Genomic DNA, 18,490 nt, shown 5'->3' with positions numbered 1-18,490 from the left:
GGGGCACCTGGGTGGCTCAGTGGTTGATTGTCTGCCTTTGGCTCAGGGTGTGACCCAGGGTCCTAGGATCCAGTCCCACGTTGGGCTTCCTGTGAGGAGTCTGTTTCTCCTTCTGCCTGTGTCTCTGTCTCTCTCTGTATCTCTCATGAATAAATAAATAAATAAAATCTTTAAAAAAAAACCCACAAGAGAGCACACAAGCAGTGGGGCATGAGAGGTAGGGAGCAACAGAGACAGGGGGAGAAGCAGGCTCAGCAGGGAGCTCAACGTAAGGCTCAATTCCAGAGTTCCAGGGTCATGAACTGAGTTGAAGGCAGAGGCTTAACCCGCTGAGCCACCCAGGCGCCCCTCAAATTAACTGTCTTTCCAAAGGCTAAGGCAAAATACATGTTAGTTACTATTATCTTCACCAAACTCCACAGCAAGTACCAGGAGAGCTTTATATCCATTCTTTCAAATCCTGAATGCACTAACTATTGACATTCAATGGCTTGGGGTTTTGCACCCAATAAACATTTGTAGACTTTGATTAGATTGAGTTTGAGTTTGTTTGATAAACATTCGATTGAGCTATGCTCATGGAGAGAAAAGACCACACGTATTTTCTTTTCTTGCCTTTCTTCTGTGATCCATCCTTTTTGCCTATCTTTCCATGGCTTAACTTAGAGGGAGTCTGGGAACTTGGATGAGAAAATACTATATCTTTTTTTTAAAAAAAGATTTTATTTATTTATTTCACAAACAGAGAACATGAGCATGAGCAGGGTGTGGGAGGTGGGGATTGGGGAGAAGCAGATAGAGAGGGAGAAGCAGACTTCCAATTGAGCAGGGGGCCCAACTCAGGGCTCAGGGCTCTATCCCAGAACCCCAGGGATAATGACCTGAGCCAAACACAGACTCTCAACCGAGTGAGACACCCAGGTGCCCCTAAAATACTATATCTTGATTTTTTAAAAAAAGATTTCATTTATTTATTCATGAGAGACACACAGAGAGAGGCAGAGACATAGGCAGAGGGAGAGGCAGGCTCCCAGTAGGGAGCCGGATGTGGGACTCAATCCCGGATCCCAGGATCACGCCCTGAGCGGAAAGCAGATATTCAACCATTGAGCCACTCAGGCGTCCCTATATGTTCATTTTTCACACAGCTAACTGAAGTTTAACATTTCTTCCAATTACAAAGATAACAAACAACTGCGGTATTAATGGTAACTGAGGCTTTGTCACCAACTGAAATTGCAGGTATTTTTATGTCATATCACAATTATTGAAAATAGTTCAAAGTGCCATTATGCTCAACAGTACTTCCAAATGACTGTAGTTAGACTTATTGCTAGATCTTGCCATTTTTTGCATTAATATGCAAACATTATACTATATAAAAACTTACGTATTTTCTATTTTGATAACTGTATTCAATGTAGTTGGGTTCCCTTGGAACCCTATGTATGTCTTTAAAAACATTTTGAGAAGAGGTCCATAGTTTCACTAGCCTGCCAAAGGGGTCACCAGCACACAAAGGTCAAGGCTCCTTGGTTACTACAGTGACTTTTGGTGCCTTAATTCTTTTGGTCAGTGTCCAGTGTGGCTGAGGACTTTGATCAGAGGATCAAAGCGGTTGGGAGAAAGTTGAGTGGACTGCAGCCTGCAAGGATTTCAGGAAAGCTCTGATGGTGCAAAGTGAGATGCTTCCCTCTAGTGGTTGAAATTCGGTACCGCGAGATTAAATATAATGCACGCCTTTAGGGACCTTTAGGGGATTTGGGGTGTTGGTAAGTTTCCTGGTACTTGGGTCTGAAATAAGAGAAACGGAGGCAGTGGGCAGTTTGATCCCCACTCACATATCCATCTATCGCTTGAAACCCTCTTCCTCGTTCGCTGCTCCAGCCCTCTTCGCTGTCAGCTTCCTCCCACTTAGGAAGTTGACTGAGGCTGTGAGGGCTCCTGGACTGCTCCTCCCACCTCTTCATCTAGATAATGGTGCCCTACATCCAGCTACTATCTGCCCCTGAACTGCCAGTCTAGGCCAGCCTCCTTGGTCACCCTCATGCAGACCCGTGCTTATGTCCTTCACAGCCCTTTCTCAGTTTGTAACTACGTGGTACCAACCCTTTTCCCTCCCACCGCCCCGCAATTTTTTTTGGTGCCACGTTTGTCTCTGAACTAGACAATAAAGCCTGTGAGGCAGGGGCTGCCTGCTTTCCTTCTCTGTAATACACACATTGCCTGCGCAACGATCCTTCCTTATTGACAGATGAAGAGTACATTTCAGATGGGAAACTCATAAAGGGATTGTGAATACTAGCAGGATGGATTTAGGCACATCACAAATCAAGTCAGATGGCCCTCCTTCCCCTATGGCACTCCATCTACCACCATGGCCCCTCGGCACTCCTGGCAGACCTGCTTACCCCAGTGACATGGAGACTTCAGGCCCAGCCCAGGAGAAACAGGAGAGCAAAATTGACAGGTCACGTTGTGCCCAAGATCGCGGATCCGAGAAACCACCGAGGAGCCGACACCGATGCAAACACACGAGGGTTGATTTACAAGCTCGAGCTTGCGTCCAAGTACACCCGACACAGCGGAGCAGGGACTTGGACCCCGAGGTGGGTTTTAGCTTAGTTTTAAGGGCTGGTCTCGGGGACCTCCAGAAGGGCTGGAGCAATTCCTCGAGTTCTGTTTACATTTTGATTTGGGGCCTTCAAGGGCATTGAGCTCTGTTCTCATTCTAATATGGGGCTTTATAGGGCGTTAAGCTGTAAGCTGTTTTTTTTCCTGTAACTGAAGTAATGTAAAATCCAGCTCTTCTTCACAGGGGCCTGGGACGGCCGTACTTGTGCTAACGCTGAACGTAAAGTGGAATGGCCTTCATTTTCTCGGCCTCCTCAGTCAGAGGTTAGATCCTGGCCTCAATGCTTCCTCTTGGGGTGATCTCAGCTTCCCTGAGCCTCAGTTTTCCCATCTGTAAAACAGTAAAAATACTAGTACCTATGGCACAGAATGGTTAGGAATGCTAAGGACGTAAGGTAAGTGAAGTACCGAGCACCTAATAAGAACTGGCCAAATGGTGACCCAAAGGAAAGCCAACCAAGCCTGACAGATCGCCCACTCTTGCTATTCTCTTGAGAAGCATCAGATTTAGAAACCAGAGGATCCTTGCAAACAGGGCCAAGCCTGGCTTTGGATTCTCCCGCTGCTCTACCTTGGCTGGGCTGTTCCCAGGGGCTGCTCAGAAGCCAAAGAGAGAGGCAGAGGATTCTCTTTGGTAGCTTGGCTACGAGAAGCCTTTGGCTCTGTGTGTTTCTCCGCCTGCTGCATGAGGCATCTCTGTGCTGGGTCACCAAGGCAGGTGTGCCACTGTCCCTCAAGAGTGGTTGAAGTTGTGATTTCCTTTGCATCTTTTTACCCTCCGGCACTCCCTACCCCTTCCTGCCTATCTCTTGCTCCAGAGAAGAATAATCAAGTTAGTTAAGATGGAGTTGTAACATTTGAAATAGTCTCAGCAAAGAACTTCACAGAATGTATGAGTGAATGTATTCAGCAAGTAATATATTCAGCTCGATAAACATCAGTTGCATGGATTTCCCTATTTTTTTTAATTTTATTTATTTATTCATGAGAGACACAGAAAGAAGCAGAGCCACAGGCAGAGGGAAAAGCAGGGTCCCGGCAGGCAGCCCAATGTGGGTGGGACTCGATCCCAGGACCCTGGCGTCATGCCCTGAACTGAGGCAGACACTCAACCTCTGAGCCACCCAGGCGTCCCACAGTGATTTCCCTATTAGAAAACAATGGATTGTCCCCAAAGCGCCTGTCTGGTCCGCCCTCCTAACTCATGTGACATCTGCTAAGCAAAAGGCACCTCCGGGCTTTCCGGAGAGATTGAATGAAGGAGCGCTCTGCTGAAGGCTGCGCTTTTCCTGGTCCTGGCCCAGTGGCGCTGCACCGCCTTCTACTACCCTCAGTTCTGCACAGTGGCCAGTAGAGGGCAGAAGCAGGTAAGGCAACAATACTCAGGACCCGCCAGCCCCAGAATTCCTGGCTTGAGGAGCCAAGATTGGTGGAGGAAGAAAAATGCTAACTATGACTGGAAAAAAAAAAACCCAGTTGTTTTTTTCTCTCCTGGGGATCAAATGGAAGGAAGTGTGTAACTAGCGGGATTGAAGTTAGACTTATGGAAGAACTTCCAGAACACCAAGTTTGCTAACCAGAAATTTCATACAGGTGACTTTTTTTTTAACCTCCCCCGCCCCAGCTACATCTGCCCCAAGCAGAATAGACGAGAAAGGTGGTTCGTCCAGTCCAAGGCCAATGTGACCCATTAGGTGCCCTTAAAGTAACCCTTCTGTGTGTGCCTTAAATGACTCCATTCTTGCAGATGCAATCATAAAATAACTTTATTGGTCAGGTTAGCCACCACTCATGCTGTTCCTGTAATAGGGATCCTTTATAGAGGCATGATGGTGTTCACATGCAGATGCTTTCTGAAGAGCCTGGAGCAGAGGCAGCCTTGCCCCTCACATCAGCGCTCCTTTGTTGAAATGAGCTGGTTTGGCTTTTGTGGATTTTTGAGTCTGGAGCCAAGAACATAGTCTAGGGATCCTCCCCTTCACTTAAATATCAGTGATGGAATGGCATCTGGGCAGGGGCCAGGCTAGGGCTAGCTCTCCTCAGGCAGTCCCCGTCCCTGACCTCCCAGATGGCTCCATTCCAATGGTGCCCAAAGGAGCAGGACGCTTAGGCCCCAGGCAACATTACCTTTCAGACATGGGAAGAATGAATTGCTCTCCAGCAAAGCTATAAAGCAAAAGGCATCTTCAGTAATGAGGGTGCAGCTCAGAGATGTGAAAGCAGAGGGTTTCATCCTCAGCACAGGCCAGATTTGGCTGCCTGGCCCAGGCTTCACAGACCCAACAAGCATCTCCAGCCAGAGCTTTCACTATGAACTATGGCCTCAGCACAAATCAATTAATAACAGCCGAACCACAGCATCCTCCTTTGGGCTAGCCAGACATGCCCAGGGCTGCTTGGAGACCATTTCTCCCATCAGGATGTAGACCTTTCTGCTTGGACAAGAGAAGAGGACCAACTACCTTTCTCGTGCTTTGAGAACCACGTGCCTTGGAGGATAAAGTAAAGAGCTGCTGGGGGCACACGGAGGGTGTTTGGGGCAAGGGTGGAACTCTGGGGGCTACTTCCTCAGTTCAGCTGATTCGGGATGTTTGTCACTATTATGGATGCTGATGTAAGCAAGATATGGCCTTTCCTGTTTAGAAGTCTGATCCACCTTCAAAGAACTGCCCAGTTAAAATACAGCCCTATCCACTTATCAAAGCCTAAAGTTGCTTGTGTCTTCTCTCATCAGTCCCTGAATATTGCCATCACGCTGGTGACTTCCAACCTGGTAGCTTTCAAGGAGTGAGGTTAGGGAGGTGTAGAGATGACTCTTGGGTTCCTTCTACCCCCGGACACTAGTGTGAGTTCTCTGCACAGGCCATGCGACACAGGCCCACATGCCTTGGGCTCTCATGCTTCTGCCTAAGGCACAGAAGAGGAGTCTGTGGAGCGAGGCTGAGCAGATGAGGAGGGTAAGGAGGAGGCAGTTGGGTAAGAGGTATATATTCCGAGGAGCACTGAGAGGGAGCCCAGAGTAACTGCACCACCAGCCCAGCACGCAGGAGAGCTGTCTAGCGCTGCTCACAGAGAGAGCCAGGGATTGTGGGGAAAGCACGTTATGTGCTGTTGCCCAAGGGCCTTGTCAAGTTCATGACACCGGATCATTGGGAAGAACCTAGGGGCAGTGAGATTTCTGGGGTTGGGATTTCCAGGGATTATATCCTCTGCCACCACGTCTGTCCTGAAAAGAGAGCCACAGCCATGTCTCTCAGTAAAAGGCTGCCTGTCCCCTGATCCCACCTGACCCTGACTACAGGGAAGAAGACTACAGAGGGAGCCCGTGGACTTCTGTCACATGATCTGTCCCAGACCTTCCAGCAAAAGCCAAACCAAACCATCAAGCCAAATGCAGTGGGGCGTGGGGGCCCTGGGCCCCGTGCCCTATGCAAGGGCCGCTCAGATCTCGATGAGGCTGGCAAGGCGCAGGCAGAGGGGCGCGTCCACCGGCATCGCGCTGCGCTTAATCTCGTTGCCGTCTAGGCGAAGCACCTGCAGCTTGGAGAAGTTCATGACGTCCACCACGGTGCAGAAGCTGCTGATGGAGAACTCTGTGGGGACAAGGGGGAAGGGGTGCAGAAGCCCGGATCAGAGACCCGGATCCACAGGGAGGCAGGTCAGCCTCTGTGAAGCAGCTTCAACCCTTCTGGGGGGAGCAGCGGGACTTGGCTGGGTGGGGCCATAAGCCCACCGGCACCGAGAGGGGGTAACACCAGGGCCAGAGCGGGATCGCTGCCTGCGTCTGCAGCCCTGGCCCCCCGAAACACCACGCCTTTATCTGCACGGTGCTCTGCAGACCCTGGGATGTCCTTGAGTGTCCTTCCAGCCAGGATCCGATCTATCGTTTCCCTTCTGTGGGCAGCAGTGGGAGCAGAAGGTAGTCAGAGACCAACGTTGCAGCTTCGAAGGACTTGATGGCCTTTGGAGAAGGAGGGCTTGTTCTCTGAGAAGGAAGACTGGGGACGTGGAGGGACTTAGATCTGGAATATCTCCTGACACTCTGGCAGATACAGAGGGTGGCAGGAAATGAAAGAGAGAAAGCCTGGGCAGGGAGACAAGTACCTCTGCGTGCAGGAGCTTTGAGGGGGTGCATGTCTCCATTCTCAGTACTGCCGAAGGAATGAGCAAGGCCCGCAGATCCGAGAAGCTGGAAAAGAGCTGCTGTGGACCTCAACAGTCAAACAGATAGTTCCCTTGCCTCCTACATTTAATGTGAGATGGCTTACCTGACTCCTCCCTTTTTTTAAATCTCAAAAGATTTTTTGAAGCTGTTCTCCCCCTCTCCCCAAAACACATGATCTTAATGAACAAAATAGTTCTTTTGGGGTTTAACATAAATCCTTCTCTTTTCCCTCTGGTTCTCCTCTTGGACATATCAACCACTTCTGTCTCGGGTCTACTGGGTCAGGAACTTGAAGGGAACAAACCAAGAATTCAGCTAAAACTCCAGCAGGGATGACGCAAGTCACCACGAAGGGGTGCCTGAGGGCCGCCAGAAAACTGGCCTTTGCGGGGGGGGGGGGGGGGGGGGGGGGGGGGGGGGGGGGGGGGGCTCCAGGTGAAATCACCTGTTGGGTCTTGGTGGGATATACTTTGAGGGCTGTCACTACATTGGGCAGACCCAGAGCTTGCATTTGCTTCCACCGGAGGCATTCCTCAGCCTACCTGGGTGGTCGGGAGGACTAAGAAGAGCAGGAGGAGCGGGAGGAGCGGGAGGAGGAAGGTTTTCTGACTCTTTTCCTGGGAGCACTGTGGCTGGCCTCAATGAGGTTGTGGTTGCAGGTGTGAAAGGGAAGGTTGCGAGGAAGACAGTGTGGGGAGCTTAAATAGGCTGGCCAGGAAAGTGCTTTGCCATAGCACTAACACTTGTTTTCAGTCTCTCCCAAGAACTGACCAAGAGGAAATGCGGCAAGGCTGCAACCCATTAACTTGTACTGCAACAAAGACACAAAGTCCAGCCCTGAAGAATAATAAGACACAGGGCTGGGGAGAGGGGAGAGGCTGGGAAATGCCCTTCTGTGGACAGCATTCAGTTGCAGGGTGGGAAGGGTAGGAAGGGAGACACGTGGGGACAGGGGTGCAGTGTGGTGGGGGTGGTGGGGATCTTGTGGACACTTTTGGACATCTCTTTTCTGGTCCCAGGAAGTAGATTAAGTGGACTCTGAATGGTCAGATTGGGTGCAGAGCTTAGGCTGGGGGTGCACCTGGGGTGGCCACAGAGAAGGATAGAGTGGAATGGGCTGGGGAGAAGTCAGGTAGTTCGGCTTAGAGATCATTTCCAAATCTACTGGGGACTGTACCAGATTGATTCTCCACCCCAGACTCGGGCTCTGAGAGCATCTGCTAAAATCCTGGATCCCTGCACACTTATATAAATACAGGGAATACCTAAGGACTGCCAGACACACCAAGTACGTGGAGTCTATCCACACAGCAGATGCACGGTGCCCCAAGTTTGTCTCCCCCAAGCTCAAGGAAAGGACAGGGCTTCTGCTTAGAGACTCTGGAGGACATTTTCCAGGCCAGATTAAATACTGACATAAGTCTTTCCAAATTCCTCCTGGGGTACCCACCCTGCTCCCTTGAATGAATAACATTCTGAGCTGTCTTCCCTTGCTGTTGCCAGGCTGGAAAATCTGAGGGAGATCCTAATGGAAGAGGGAAGGGGGAGGGAGGGCTTTATTCCCCAGCACACCCTTTAGTTTCTGTCCTCCATGTAGCTCCTCCCCCAGATTTACTTGGGTCCCACCCACCCCCACCCCCAGCCCTGCAACTGACTGTGGGAGGATGCCCTGGGAGAGGGGGGTCAAACTCAGGGCACTGTCCTTCCTGCTGATGGTCCGAATCAGAGAGGTATTCCTCATGTTCTCAGCCAGAAACACCTGGTGCCAGGTCCTCACATGTTGAAGGCTTGTGTTCAGGGTTCTACCTACGCAGGTGGGTACCTGGAGAGATGACTGCTCCCTTTCAGGGTCTCCATCTCCGCAATGCAAAGAGTAAAACAAAACGAAAGTATGCCTGTCAACTTCCAAGTGGCAATGAGAGGAAGAAGCTGGTAACTGTTATCGTCTACTGCTTTTCAGTTATGTGCCCAGCCCTAGGCCAAGCACCTCACATGTCTTAGTTTGCTAATTTAAGAAAAATTAAATGCAAGAATTGGTATTATTTTCCCTCAGAAGAAGACTGGCAGAGAGACTAAATGATAACTAGATCAGGGGATTTGGCTTAAATGATGCAAGAAGGGATTTGAGGGAGACGCTGAACATTTTTAAGTTGTTTGACTTAATGGAGAGCTTTCTCATCAGACCTTGGTCCACTTAGCTGAAGTGGTTTGATCTTCCACAGAGCTTTGGGAATGGGTGGACCAGCTTGTATCTGAATGGCAGATGTGCTCTGCAGAAGGCAGAGGGTGACAGGGTGCCGTGATGGAGTCCTTCCCACCCCAACTTTCCCAGACTACATATAATCAGGCAATAACTAATGGGTTCTCTCCCTTGGCAGCTGCTCTTTGCTGTCACATTTTCGGGGTCAAACATGACACATAATATGACATTTCTGATGTGGCAGTCCTTCTGGATTCAGAGTGGGGTGGCAAGTGACTTCTGGGTGGGATGATGGACAGCCACGAGTAAATGTCAAACCTTTTGTAGCATGCGACATCTCAGAGACGTCTCAGAGAGCTGGCCTACTCAGGAAAAGAAGAATCCTCCCTCCCCCAAAGAGAGACACTTTACAAATTAAACAGTCGTGTGCCCATGATGGGGTCTCGGGCTTCAAAGCAGAGGACCAGATAGCTCCTCACCTCGCCTGCCCTGCTGTCGACCTCTGGGCCTGGGTGCCTCTTTCACTCACAGGGCTATCCAGCCCATTAGCATGTTGCCAAATGACTAATCTGTTCCCTGAGCATGGGGAGCGAAAGGACAGAGAGAGAGGGGATGAAAGCTCAGTCCCTATCTGGGCTTTGATGGCTGGTTTGCTCACAGCAGGCTCTGCTTCAAAGCCCTTTGCCCATGGTGGGTAGTGAGTCCTTTCCCAAGGAAGGGGGTACTTTGCTGACTGGAGGAAGCCTCAGGACCTACGAGCTGGGATTCCAACATCAGAGGCCCTGGGATAATGTAAGCACTTTCTGAACCTGAGATCCTGACACGGATCCTGAAGAGCAACTAGATAATTCTATCTGAAATGAATATTTTGGTCATAAGAGGCAGAGAGGTAGCCCTTTGGATTCCTGTAGGCATTTACTGGGAAGTGCTTGGAAAACAAGAGGCCTGTGTCCTTGAGCATTCTACCCCCACTCCCACCCTGGAGCTTGTGGTGATAGGGCCCCTGTGACCCTAGGGGAACCTCTGCTTCCCCCACCAGGGGTTCCTTGTACTCCAGGGAGAACTGACCAGAACAAGTACCTCATTCAGCTCACAGAGGTCGCATGTTCTTATCCAACAGTTGTTATGTTCAAAAAATAAACAGCCAAAACCAAGATGGGCTGTGGAGGCAGGCGTAAAGCACATGTGGAAGCAGAGAGCTCATCCTCGTCTCGATCAGTAGTACAAATGCTATGGTTTCTTCACAGCCCACCTTCCTCCCAAGATGGACCCTAGAAGTCCTAAATCCCCCTCTCCATGAACTGCTCTCATCCAAACCTCTGCACACTTCCCTCTTGCTGCTCCTCAACATATGAGCAACTCAGACACACAGGGACAGGGGCTGTCCCCTACAGGTGACCTATTCAGTGACTGGTTCCTGTGTGACACTTCCACTCCCTAGAATGGCTTTGTCCCTTTCCCTTTCCTTTGGCCCGCACTCACTTATCTCTCAAGACTTACCTCTTCTGGAATGACTTCTTCCAGGCCACCCCACCCCCTACTGAATTTTCCCAGTACTGCTGTTTGGTCTAGGGACATGCCACTTAGTACCTCTTGTACAGGGGGAGAGCTTGGGTTGCAGATTGCTTCATCAGTGCTCTTTGGTTCCCTATGTCTATGGCTTTTGTATTGCTGCTAGCACTCAGAATAGGGTTTTTTTTTTTTTTTTCAAAGCTACTCCCCACTCCCCTTTGTCAGTGTCTCACCATTGATCCTATTGCCTTGGAGGTAGAGATTCTCCAGGTTGGTGTTGACTGGGGGGATCTTCTGCAGCTGGTTATAGGAGAGGTCAAGCTCCAGGAGACTGCTGGAGTTGAAGGTGTTAGAGGCCAGGCCATTGTTGGTGAGACTGTTGTGGGACAGCCGCACATACAGCAGCTTGGGCGACCCCCGGAAGTAGCTGTCAGGGACCGAGTAGACATTGTTGTGCTCCAAGTACAGCTGCTCCAGGGCCGAGGGCAGTCCATCAGGCACCTTCCGCAGGTGGTTGTAACTCAGATCCAGCAAGATCAGGGACCGGAGGCCCCTCATTGCACTGCCCACCTCCTGGATCTCATTGTGTTGGAGGTACAATGCTGTGAGGTTCTCCAGACCCTCTAGAGCATTGTTGGGGACCCTCGAGATCTGGTTGTGGTCGAGATGGAGCTCCTTCAGCGATCGCGGCAGCGGGCCAGGCATCCGGGTCAGGTTGTTGTGGTCTAGGTACAGCCTCTCCAGGTGCCTCAGCTTGGAGAAGATCTTCCTGCCCACCTTATCACTGGTGATCTGGTTGCCATGGAGAGCAATCCAGAGCAGCCCCGTGGCATTGTCGAAGACACCTTCCTGGATAGATGAGATCTGGTTGTTCTGGAAGTAGACGTACTTCATGCGGGAAGGGACGAAGGGCAGATACTTGAGGTTGCGGTTGTCACAGTACATGGCTGTGGGGAAGTTGGGTGGACAGTCGCATTCCTGGGGGCAATCTCGGGGCTCTGGCGGGGGTGGAGAGCCATAGGCATAGGCAGGGCCTTCCTCCACCCCGTAGGGGTAAGGCTCATAGGGCTCATAGGGGTAAGGGTCATAGGGATCATAATAGGAGGACTGCTGGCTGCGGAGGTAGTGGAACCACCAAAGGGGGTCTTCATCATACTGGGCCCAGGACAGGGTGCAGAGCCCGGCCAGCAGCAGGAGGGAGGCCCACTGCATTTTGTCTCTCTGCAAGAAGGGAGAGAGAACAGAGCAAGCAGGCATGAGTTAGACAGTAGGGAGGCAGGGAGGCAGGGAAACGGGGAGGCCAGCCTTGGGCTGTGAGCAATCAGCTCTAACATCTGCAGTAAGCCCCTGGGGGGCGGGGCCACCCTGCTCTCACTTCCTGCACGCCTTCCCCCAGCACCGGCTCAGCTCACTTGATCCGGCTGGACTGTGGCTACCTGGGGGAGGCAGGTGCATTCTACCTTGCTCATAGAGTCACAGAAACAGAGCCTTCCAGACTAGAAGGAATTTGAATGGGGGGCACTGCATTTCTTTCAAGAGGCAGGTCCTTAGGAGCCTCTAGCAACCTGAAGGTTCTGTGGGGGGACCTGGTGAGCCCACCACAATCATGCCCGTGGCGGTGGTGGGTGCTCTTCAGGCCTGAATTCACATTCAGTTTGAACTCCCCAGGGATATAATATTTTCCAAGAGTCCAAGGAAAAAGCTCTCTGGTTCTCTCCATGTTTGTGGGAAACCTCCAGAAGCATTTTGAGACCTCAAAGGGGGAGGATCTGAACTACACCTAGAAGATCTTTTGGTCTCTTGGGCAAGCTGGGGGTTTCTGGTTTCTGGTCTCTGGTGAGGGGTGTGGGCTGTCTGCAGTCCCCACAAGGCTTGGGTGACCTTTCAAAGTGCCAGTGTCCATAGCAGTCTGCTGGGTGAGAAAACTCTCCGATTGGCAGTTTGTGACTATGCATGCAACCTGGCTGGCACAGGGTCTTCATGCCATAGCTACAGTCCTCTCCAGATTGGGGACACTGGCACCAGGTATGACACTGGTCTTCTAGGATGGGTTCTGAGTGTGTGGAATCTGAGTCCATGCACTCGGGATCTCTTGTATAATATCTACTAAAGTGTGTTACCTCCCCTCATGCTCCACCATAGACATTACGCTAGAGCCATGTGGAGCCCAGAGAAATGAATGAAGAATGCTGAAAAATGGAATAGGGATTGAAGAAAGTTGTGTATATCTAAGAGAATGTGGCTTTGGAATGGGCTTCTGGCATCTCTCATTCTGAGCTATTTATGATGACATCTGGATTACCAGCCCCCATGACTACCCCCTTCTCCTCACCAGTGCCAGGCAACCTGTTGCTTTGAGCTTGTATGCTAGCGAGATGAGAACAGGGCAGGCTTGGAGAGAAATGTGGGTTTGATGCGTTCTGGGAGGGAAACTGAAGATATGGAAGATGAGGGACCCTACTGGTCACCCTACTCTGAATTCCTATAGCCAATGCACTGGATAGCCCTTGTAAGCAATGGGAACCTTCCAGAGGTAAGAGATTCACCCTTGGGCAGAGGAACCTTAGAACCTTTCTTGGTCCTGGAAGGGTCACATATATCCCTCACACTGCTATTAGGCCTCCTCAAGTTGGCAACTGGAGACAGAAGAAAGAAATCTAAAAGTCGGCATCAAATCCAATGAACTGATGGGAAAGACCCTGACTGTGTCACTCAATCTAGTCACCTTCTGCAACCGTTCCTCCCAGGCCCCAGACCTCTCTATTTCCTAAAAGTGATGCCCATAGGCCTCCTTCATTCCATTAGCCTCTGGGCTGCAGAGGAGAGCCACCTGGCTCATCCTCAAGCAGCCTCAGGCCTCGGACAAAGAGCCCACAGTGTTTCTGAGAAGCCAACCCAACTGCCCACTGCCTGGACACCCTGGCTGGGCCCTGGCTCTGGCCAGGAGTAAAGATAGATGGAGCCCACTGCCAACAGCGCATTTTTCCATGCACAGCCTTAGGCTGCTGCAGGGCCAAGGTAGCTGTCTGGAGGCTGGCACAGTGAGCCTCTGTCTCCATTTTTCCTTCCAGACTGAGCATCTTGGCAGACGAGATCCACCTTCCTCTTCAAGATCTAGCTTTCCAGGGGCTGTGCATCCTACCCACTTTGGCCTCTCCTTAGGAGCCATGGCTGCTAAGAGAGCTGGGTGGGGAGCTTCTGCCTCTCTTCCCCTCTGTCTCTTAGCAGTGTTGCTCCAGGGTTGTACACTTTTAAATCCCCCTGCCCACCCTAATAGTAGAGACCTTCCTGGTACTCCATGAGTCTTAGGGAGCTGACTCAGGATTTAATGCTGTTCTCTCATTCCCCCACTCTGGAGAATGATCTTTGCCTCTTACCACATCAGACCAGAAGTCCTCCTCTCAGCTGGGCTGGACCCTCCTTCATGGCTCCCTGAATGTGGTTGATTCTCAACATTTCTCTTTATTCTCTCCCTTTCATCCCAGCACACACTCTCTCTCTCTATCTCTCTCTCTCTCACTGCCCCCCCATCCTTCCCCTATAACAGCACTCAGATACCATAGTCTGCCTACTGGACACACTGCAGGGCTGGGGTGGTGGGATTATGAGTATTAGCAGAACCGAGCTGGCTTCTCTAGATACCTGGTCCTTCCTTTTCTCATGCCTGAGAAGTGGAGGTTCCCCCTTCCCACAACAACCAGAAAGGAACTGTAGGACAGGGCTAACACATTCCCTCCTCCCCCATGCCTGTCTGCAGTATCCTGGCGTCATGGCCCAGATGGGAGCATGAGGAATGACTCCCCCCTGCCAGCCCCTCTCCCCATGCTCGAGCTCTTTCTTTTTCTCCCGTTATGGAACTACAAGGGACAAAAACTTAAGTAAAATGACTAAACTTACCTCCAGTTGAACCTTTCAGAGAGTGACCACGTCCCTCTGTCTGGCCTCCTTGGGTTGGAGAACGTGTGAGAGAGAGAGAGAGAGACAGAGACAGAGTGTCTACTGAGAGTGTGCGGGTCTGTGCCAGGCCAGGGTCCCGCCCCCAAATTCCGGATCAAATATTGTGAAGAGAGGGACCGAGGAGGCTTTTTCGGCTCTGCTGCAGGGGCGGAGCTCACACTCCACCAGGCAAAATCCTTCAGTCCTGACTTAGAAAAACCACCTTCTTTCCACTCACTGATCTTCCCTAAAGCATTGGCAGCTCTGAGTGTCTTTCTGCTGAATGGGTTAGTGGCATCCTAGAAGGTATTTGCACAGCTTCTTACCAAGTGCCTGGATTTCTCATTTAACCCACAAAGGCAGATGCAGGGCTGGGGAGGCCCAGGATTTGGGAAGAGCCATCTTAGTTCTTTCAGCAACTCCCTGTGTCCTCCCCAGAGACCCAGGACTACTCTGGCCTTTTTGGCTCCCCCTCCATGCCAGTGGTTACTGCATGAGAGGGCATGACACAGGACAGCTGGCTCTGGCTCTGGTTGCATCCCTTATCAGTGTAGACTCATCTGGGCAGGGTTTCTTTCCTCCACTGGAATTAATGGAAAGGAAGGGGAGCTCACATTTGTGATCACCTATTATGCACTACCACCACACACTTTCATATAATCCCCTGGCAACCATTCTATTGTCTCTATGAATTTGACTCCTCTAGAAACCTCGCATAAGTGGAGTTGTACAGCGTTTGTCTTTTTGTGGCTGGTACTTAGCATAATGTTCTTCAAATCCATCTGTTGTAGCGTGCAGCAGAATTCCCTTCCTACAACATTCTATTGTATGTGTAGACCACATTTTGTTTATCTGTTCATCCGCTGATGGACATTTGGGTTGTTTTCACCTCTTGGCTGTCGTAAATAACACCGCTATGAACATGAGTGTACAAATATCGTTTTGAGACCCTGCTTTTAATTGTTTTGCATATATGCTCAAAAGTGGAATTGCTGGATCATATAGTAATTCTATGTTTAATTTTTTAAACCACCATACTATTTTCCATAGTAGGTGAGAATGCCATCAGGGCACAAAGGTTCAAGTTTGAAACACTCCTTATTTAAAAAAAAAACAAAACAACTGAGAAAGGCTCAGATTTGAATCTGAAGAATTTAGAGGTGTGAAGGCAGATGCAACTTTTGGTTGCTTCAAAAGTTCTGAACTGTGTAGGCCATCAGAAAGGTCCTTGTTAGAAACCCATTCTTCTCAGGACTTCTGAAGAGTCTTTTAAAAGATTAAACATAATGAATGGGTATTTGCTGACCACTTGCTATAAACTAAGTGGTTCAACTTATGTTATCTCATTTAATGGCCACAGTAGGTACTTTGCATTAAAAATAGAGGCACTAAGATATGGTGTGACTAGCCAGAAAGTGGTAAAACAAGGATTTGGTTTTTTGGTTTTGGTTTTTAGGGTTTGTTGTTGTTGTTAAGATTTTATTTATTTATTCATGAGAGACACAGAGAAAGAGAGAGAGAGAGAGACAGAGAGAGGCAGAGACTCAGGCAGAGGGAGAAGCAGGCTCCATGCAGGGACCCTGATGTGGGACTCAATGCCAGGACTCCAGGATCACGTCCTGGGCAGAGGGCAGGCGCTAAACTGCTAAGCCACTCAGGTATCCCCTAAAACAAGAATTTGAGCTGCGTAACTCCAAAGACTTTCCCACAACAAAAGACCAGAGGACTGATGGAGTGGAGAGGGCGATGACTATCCTGATAATGCACTTGGATTCAATTCATACTGAGCCCAACTAATTAGAGTGGCCCAATCTGCAGGAATCTGGGGACAGGGCATGGTAACAGTGAGAGGGAGCTGAGATACAGGACTTCTCTTTCCAAGCCCAGACATATTTTATTTCAGTTTAATAAATGTGAGCATCTACTTTGTGCCTGGCATGATCCTAAGTATTAGGGATGCAAAGAAGGTTCCAGTATAATGCCTGCTCAAAATAAAGCAGAAGCCTTTGCAGCACACTGATTCCATGAGTGAGACAGAGTGGTCTCAATGTGAAGATGGTTGTCAATAATGCACAGATAACCTTCTCATCATTTTGAGTCCGGAAAACAGTCACTTTTCAAAGGAAGACACTGGTTTTGGCAATAGGGCCCAAGACACACTTCTTAGATGGGCCTAGATAGCCAGGTACATCTGCCCATTGGGTGCAGATGTGTGTGTGTGTGTGTGTGTGTGTGTGTGTGTGTGTGTATATAGTGTTTTTTTTTTTTTTTTAAATTGCAACATGCTGAATTACACTGAATTTACTAACAGTGAAAGTCAGGGGAGGCTGAGGACCAACCATTGACTGGGATCCTTCCCAAAGCAGTTCCACCCCAAAAGGCAGCATCTCCATGTGTTTTGTTGATCATTTCTAAAGCAGAGATTGTACCACATCTTTAATTATCTATCCTGTTTCAAGGTAGGCTTGGGAGGAATAAAGAAGGGATGACTGGGACCAGGCCAGGGGGCAACTTCCAGGGGATGACCCACTGTTCAAAGATCCCACCATCTATGGGCTCTAATCTCCATTTTGACTACTACTGCTCTGTTTGTCTGGGTCCTGGATCCAGGCCCTCAGAGCTTGGCTGAAATATGGAAAACCAAGTAGGGGATACTGATGTTCTCCAGATTGCTGAGGGAGTCCACATGTGAAAGGGGTTCATTTGGGACACGGGTGCTTTTCGGGAGGTGTCAAGCCAGCACTGCCCAGTCACCAGACTACAAGCAAACTAAAAAGAGACGCTCTGTTATTCATTTATGTAACCCCTATCCCCAGCTGGGCATTCAATGCTTTGTGCTTAGTAGGTAATCAGTAAAGTATTCTGGAATGAATGGTATTTTGGGCTCCCTACAGAGTCAGCCTGTCTTCAGTACCCAAAGCCCCATGGCATAACCAGCACCAACAAAGCCAGGAAAACCATTTGGCCTTCAAGCCTATTTGACTTTCCAGGGGTGCAGGCCACTGGTATTTCCTCCCCACCCCAAAAAGTACAGGTTAAACCACAACCACTAGGCAAAGCTGATTGTCTCTGATGTTGGACCCACCCTGTCTGGAAGGGATGAGATGTGTTCTGACTCAAATTCCTACTGGAATTCAAAGACACAGTGACGCTTTGGTGGTCACCAATCCCTTCCTCTTTCTCTCCCTTAGGACCCAATACCCCTGATTTTTATAACACAGCCTCTGATCCTAAACAACCAAGGGATGGTGGCGATAAGAGTGGAAATCCAGGGGTAGCCCCGGTGGCCCAGAGGTTTAGCGCCACCTTCAGCCTGGGTTGTGAACCTGGAGACCCGGGCTCGAGTCCCATATTGGGCTCCGTGCATGGAGTCTGCTTCTCCCTCTGCCTCTCTGTCTCTCTCTGTGTGTGTCTGTCATGAATAAATAAAATCTTAAAAAAAAAAAAAAAGAGTGGAAATCTACCCAAACAGGATTAGTAAATTGAATATAAAGAGGTCAGTAGAAAGATGATCATGGTGAATAAAATCCAGGCTCTACTCCTGGCCCATCCTGAAAACTCCTGATGCCAGTGAGGGATTATTTACTAGTCTGATGCTTTGATGGAAAGTTTGGGCTACCCTGGCACCCAATAATAGTGTCCCAAAGTTTCCAAGGGAGATGCTTCTCCTTATTCCCTTGGCATTGAAGGGTCATTAGAACTCACCATGGAGAGTCTCTTCTTTCCAGAAGGACAAGACAAAGATATTGGAGCTGGGGAAAAGATTTGTTTTCTTTCAAATGCAATCAATCAATAGGAGGAAGACCTCAATTTCGGAGTTCTGGAAAATGCATTGAGGGCTTCAGAATTTTCTTTTAATAAGCTCCTTAAAAAGAAAACAAGACAACAATTTTCTTCTTTTAATGGATAGCATGTCTTATTTTGACTGTGAATTTACTACATGCTTGGTATTATTAACCTGATGACCTGATGGATTCCAGATCACCTTCTAGAAAGTATGAATGTCCTTGAATTAGGAGATCAGGGTTGGTTTAGGGAGAGAC

At 49.5% G+C, this 18,490-nt stretch overlaps 1 protein-coding gene across 1 annotated transcript; it reads right to left on the bottom strand.

Annotated features, from left to right (window-relative positions):
* Positions 1 to 4,382: 4,382 nt before the first annotated feature.
* On the bottom strand, positions 4,383 to 14,548 carry FMOD (fibromodulin). The gene is made up of 3 exons (XM_072815103.1): positions 14,409 to 14,548; positions 10,745 to 11,732; positions 4,383 to 6,227 (listed from the first exon to the last, which is right to left on the bottom strand). Exons 2-3 carry the CDS (start codon positions 11,721 to 11,723, stop codon positions 6,076 to 6,078), a joined length of 1,131 nt encoding a protein of 376 aa, XP_072671204.1. The 5' UTR covers positions 11,724 to 11,732; positions 14,409 to 14,548; the 3' UTR covers positions 4,383 to 6,075.
* Positions 14,549 to 18,490: the final 3,942 nt, after the last annotated feature.

Source organism: Canis lupus, chromosome 38, assembly GCF_048164855.1.
Source record: "Canis lupus baileyi chromosome 38, mCanLup2.hap1, whole genome shotgun sequence".
In the NCBI taxonomy this organism is placed as follows: Eukaryota; Metazoa; Chordata; class Mammalia; order Carnivora; family Canidae; genus Canis; species Canis lupus.
The sequence above is the reverse complement of the archived record's forward strand: the minus strand, read 5'-3'. Positions and strand labels throughout refer to the sequence as shown.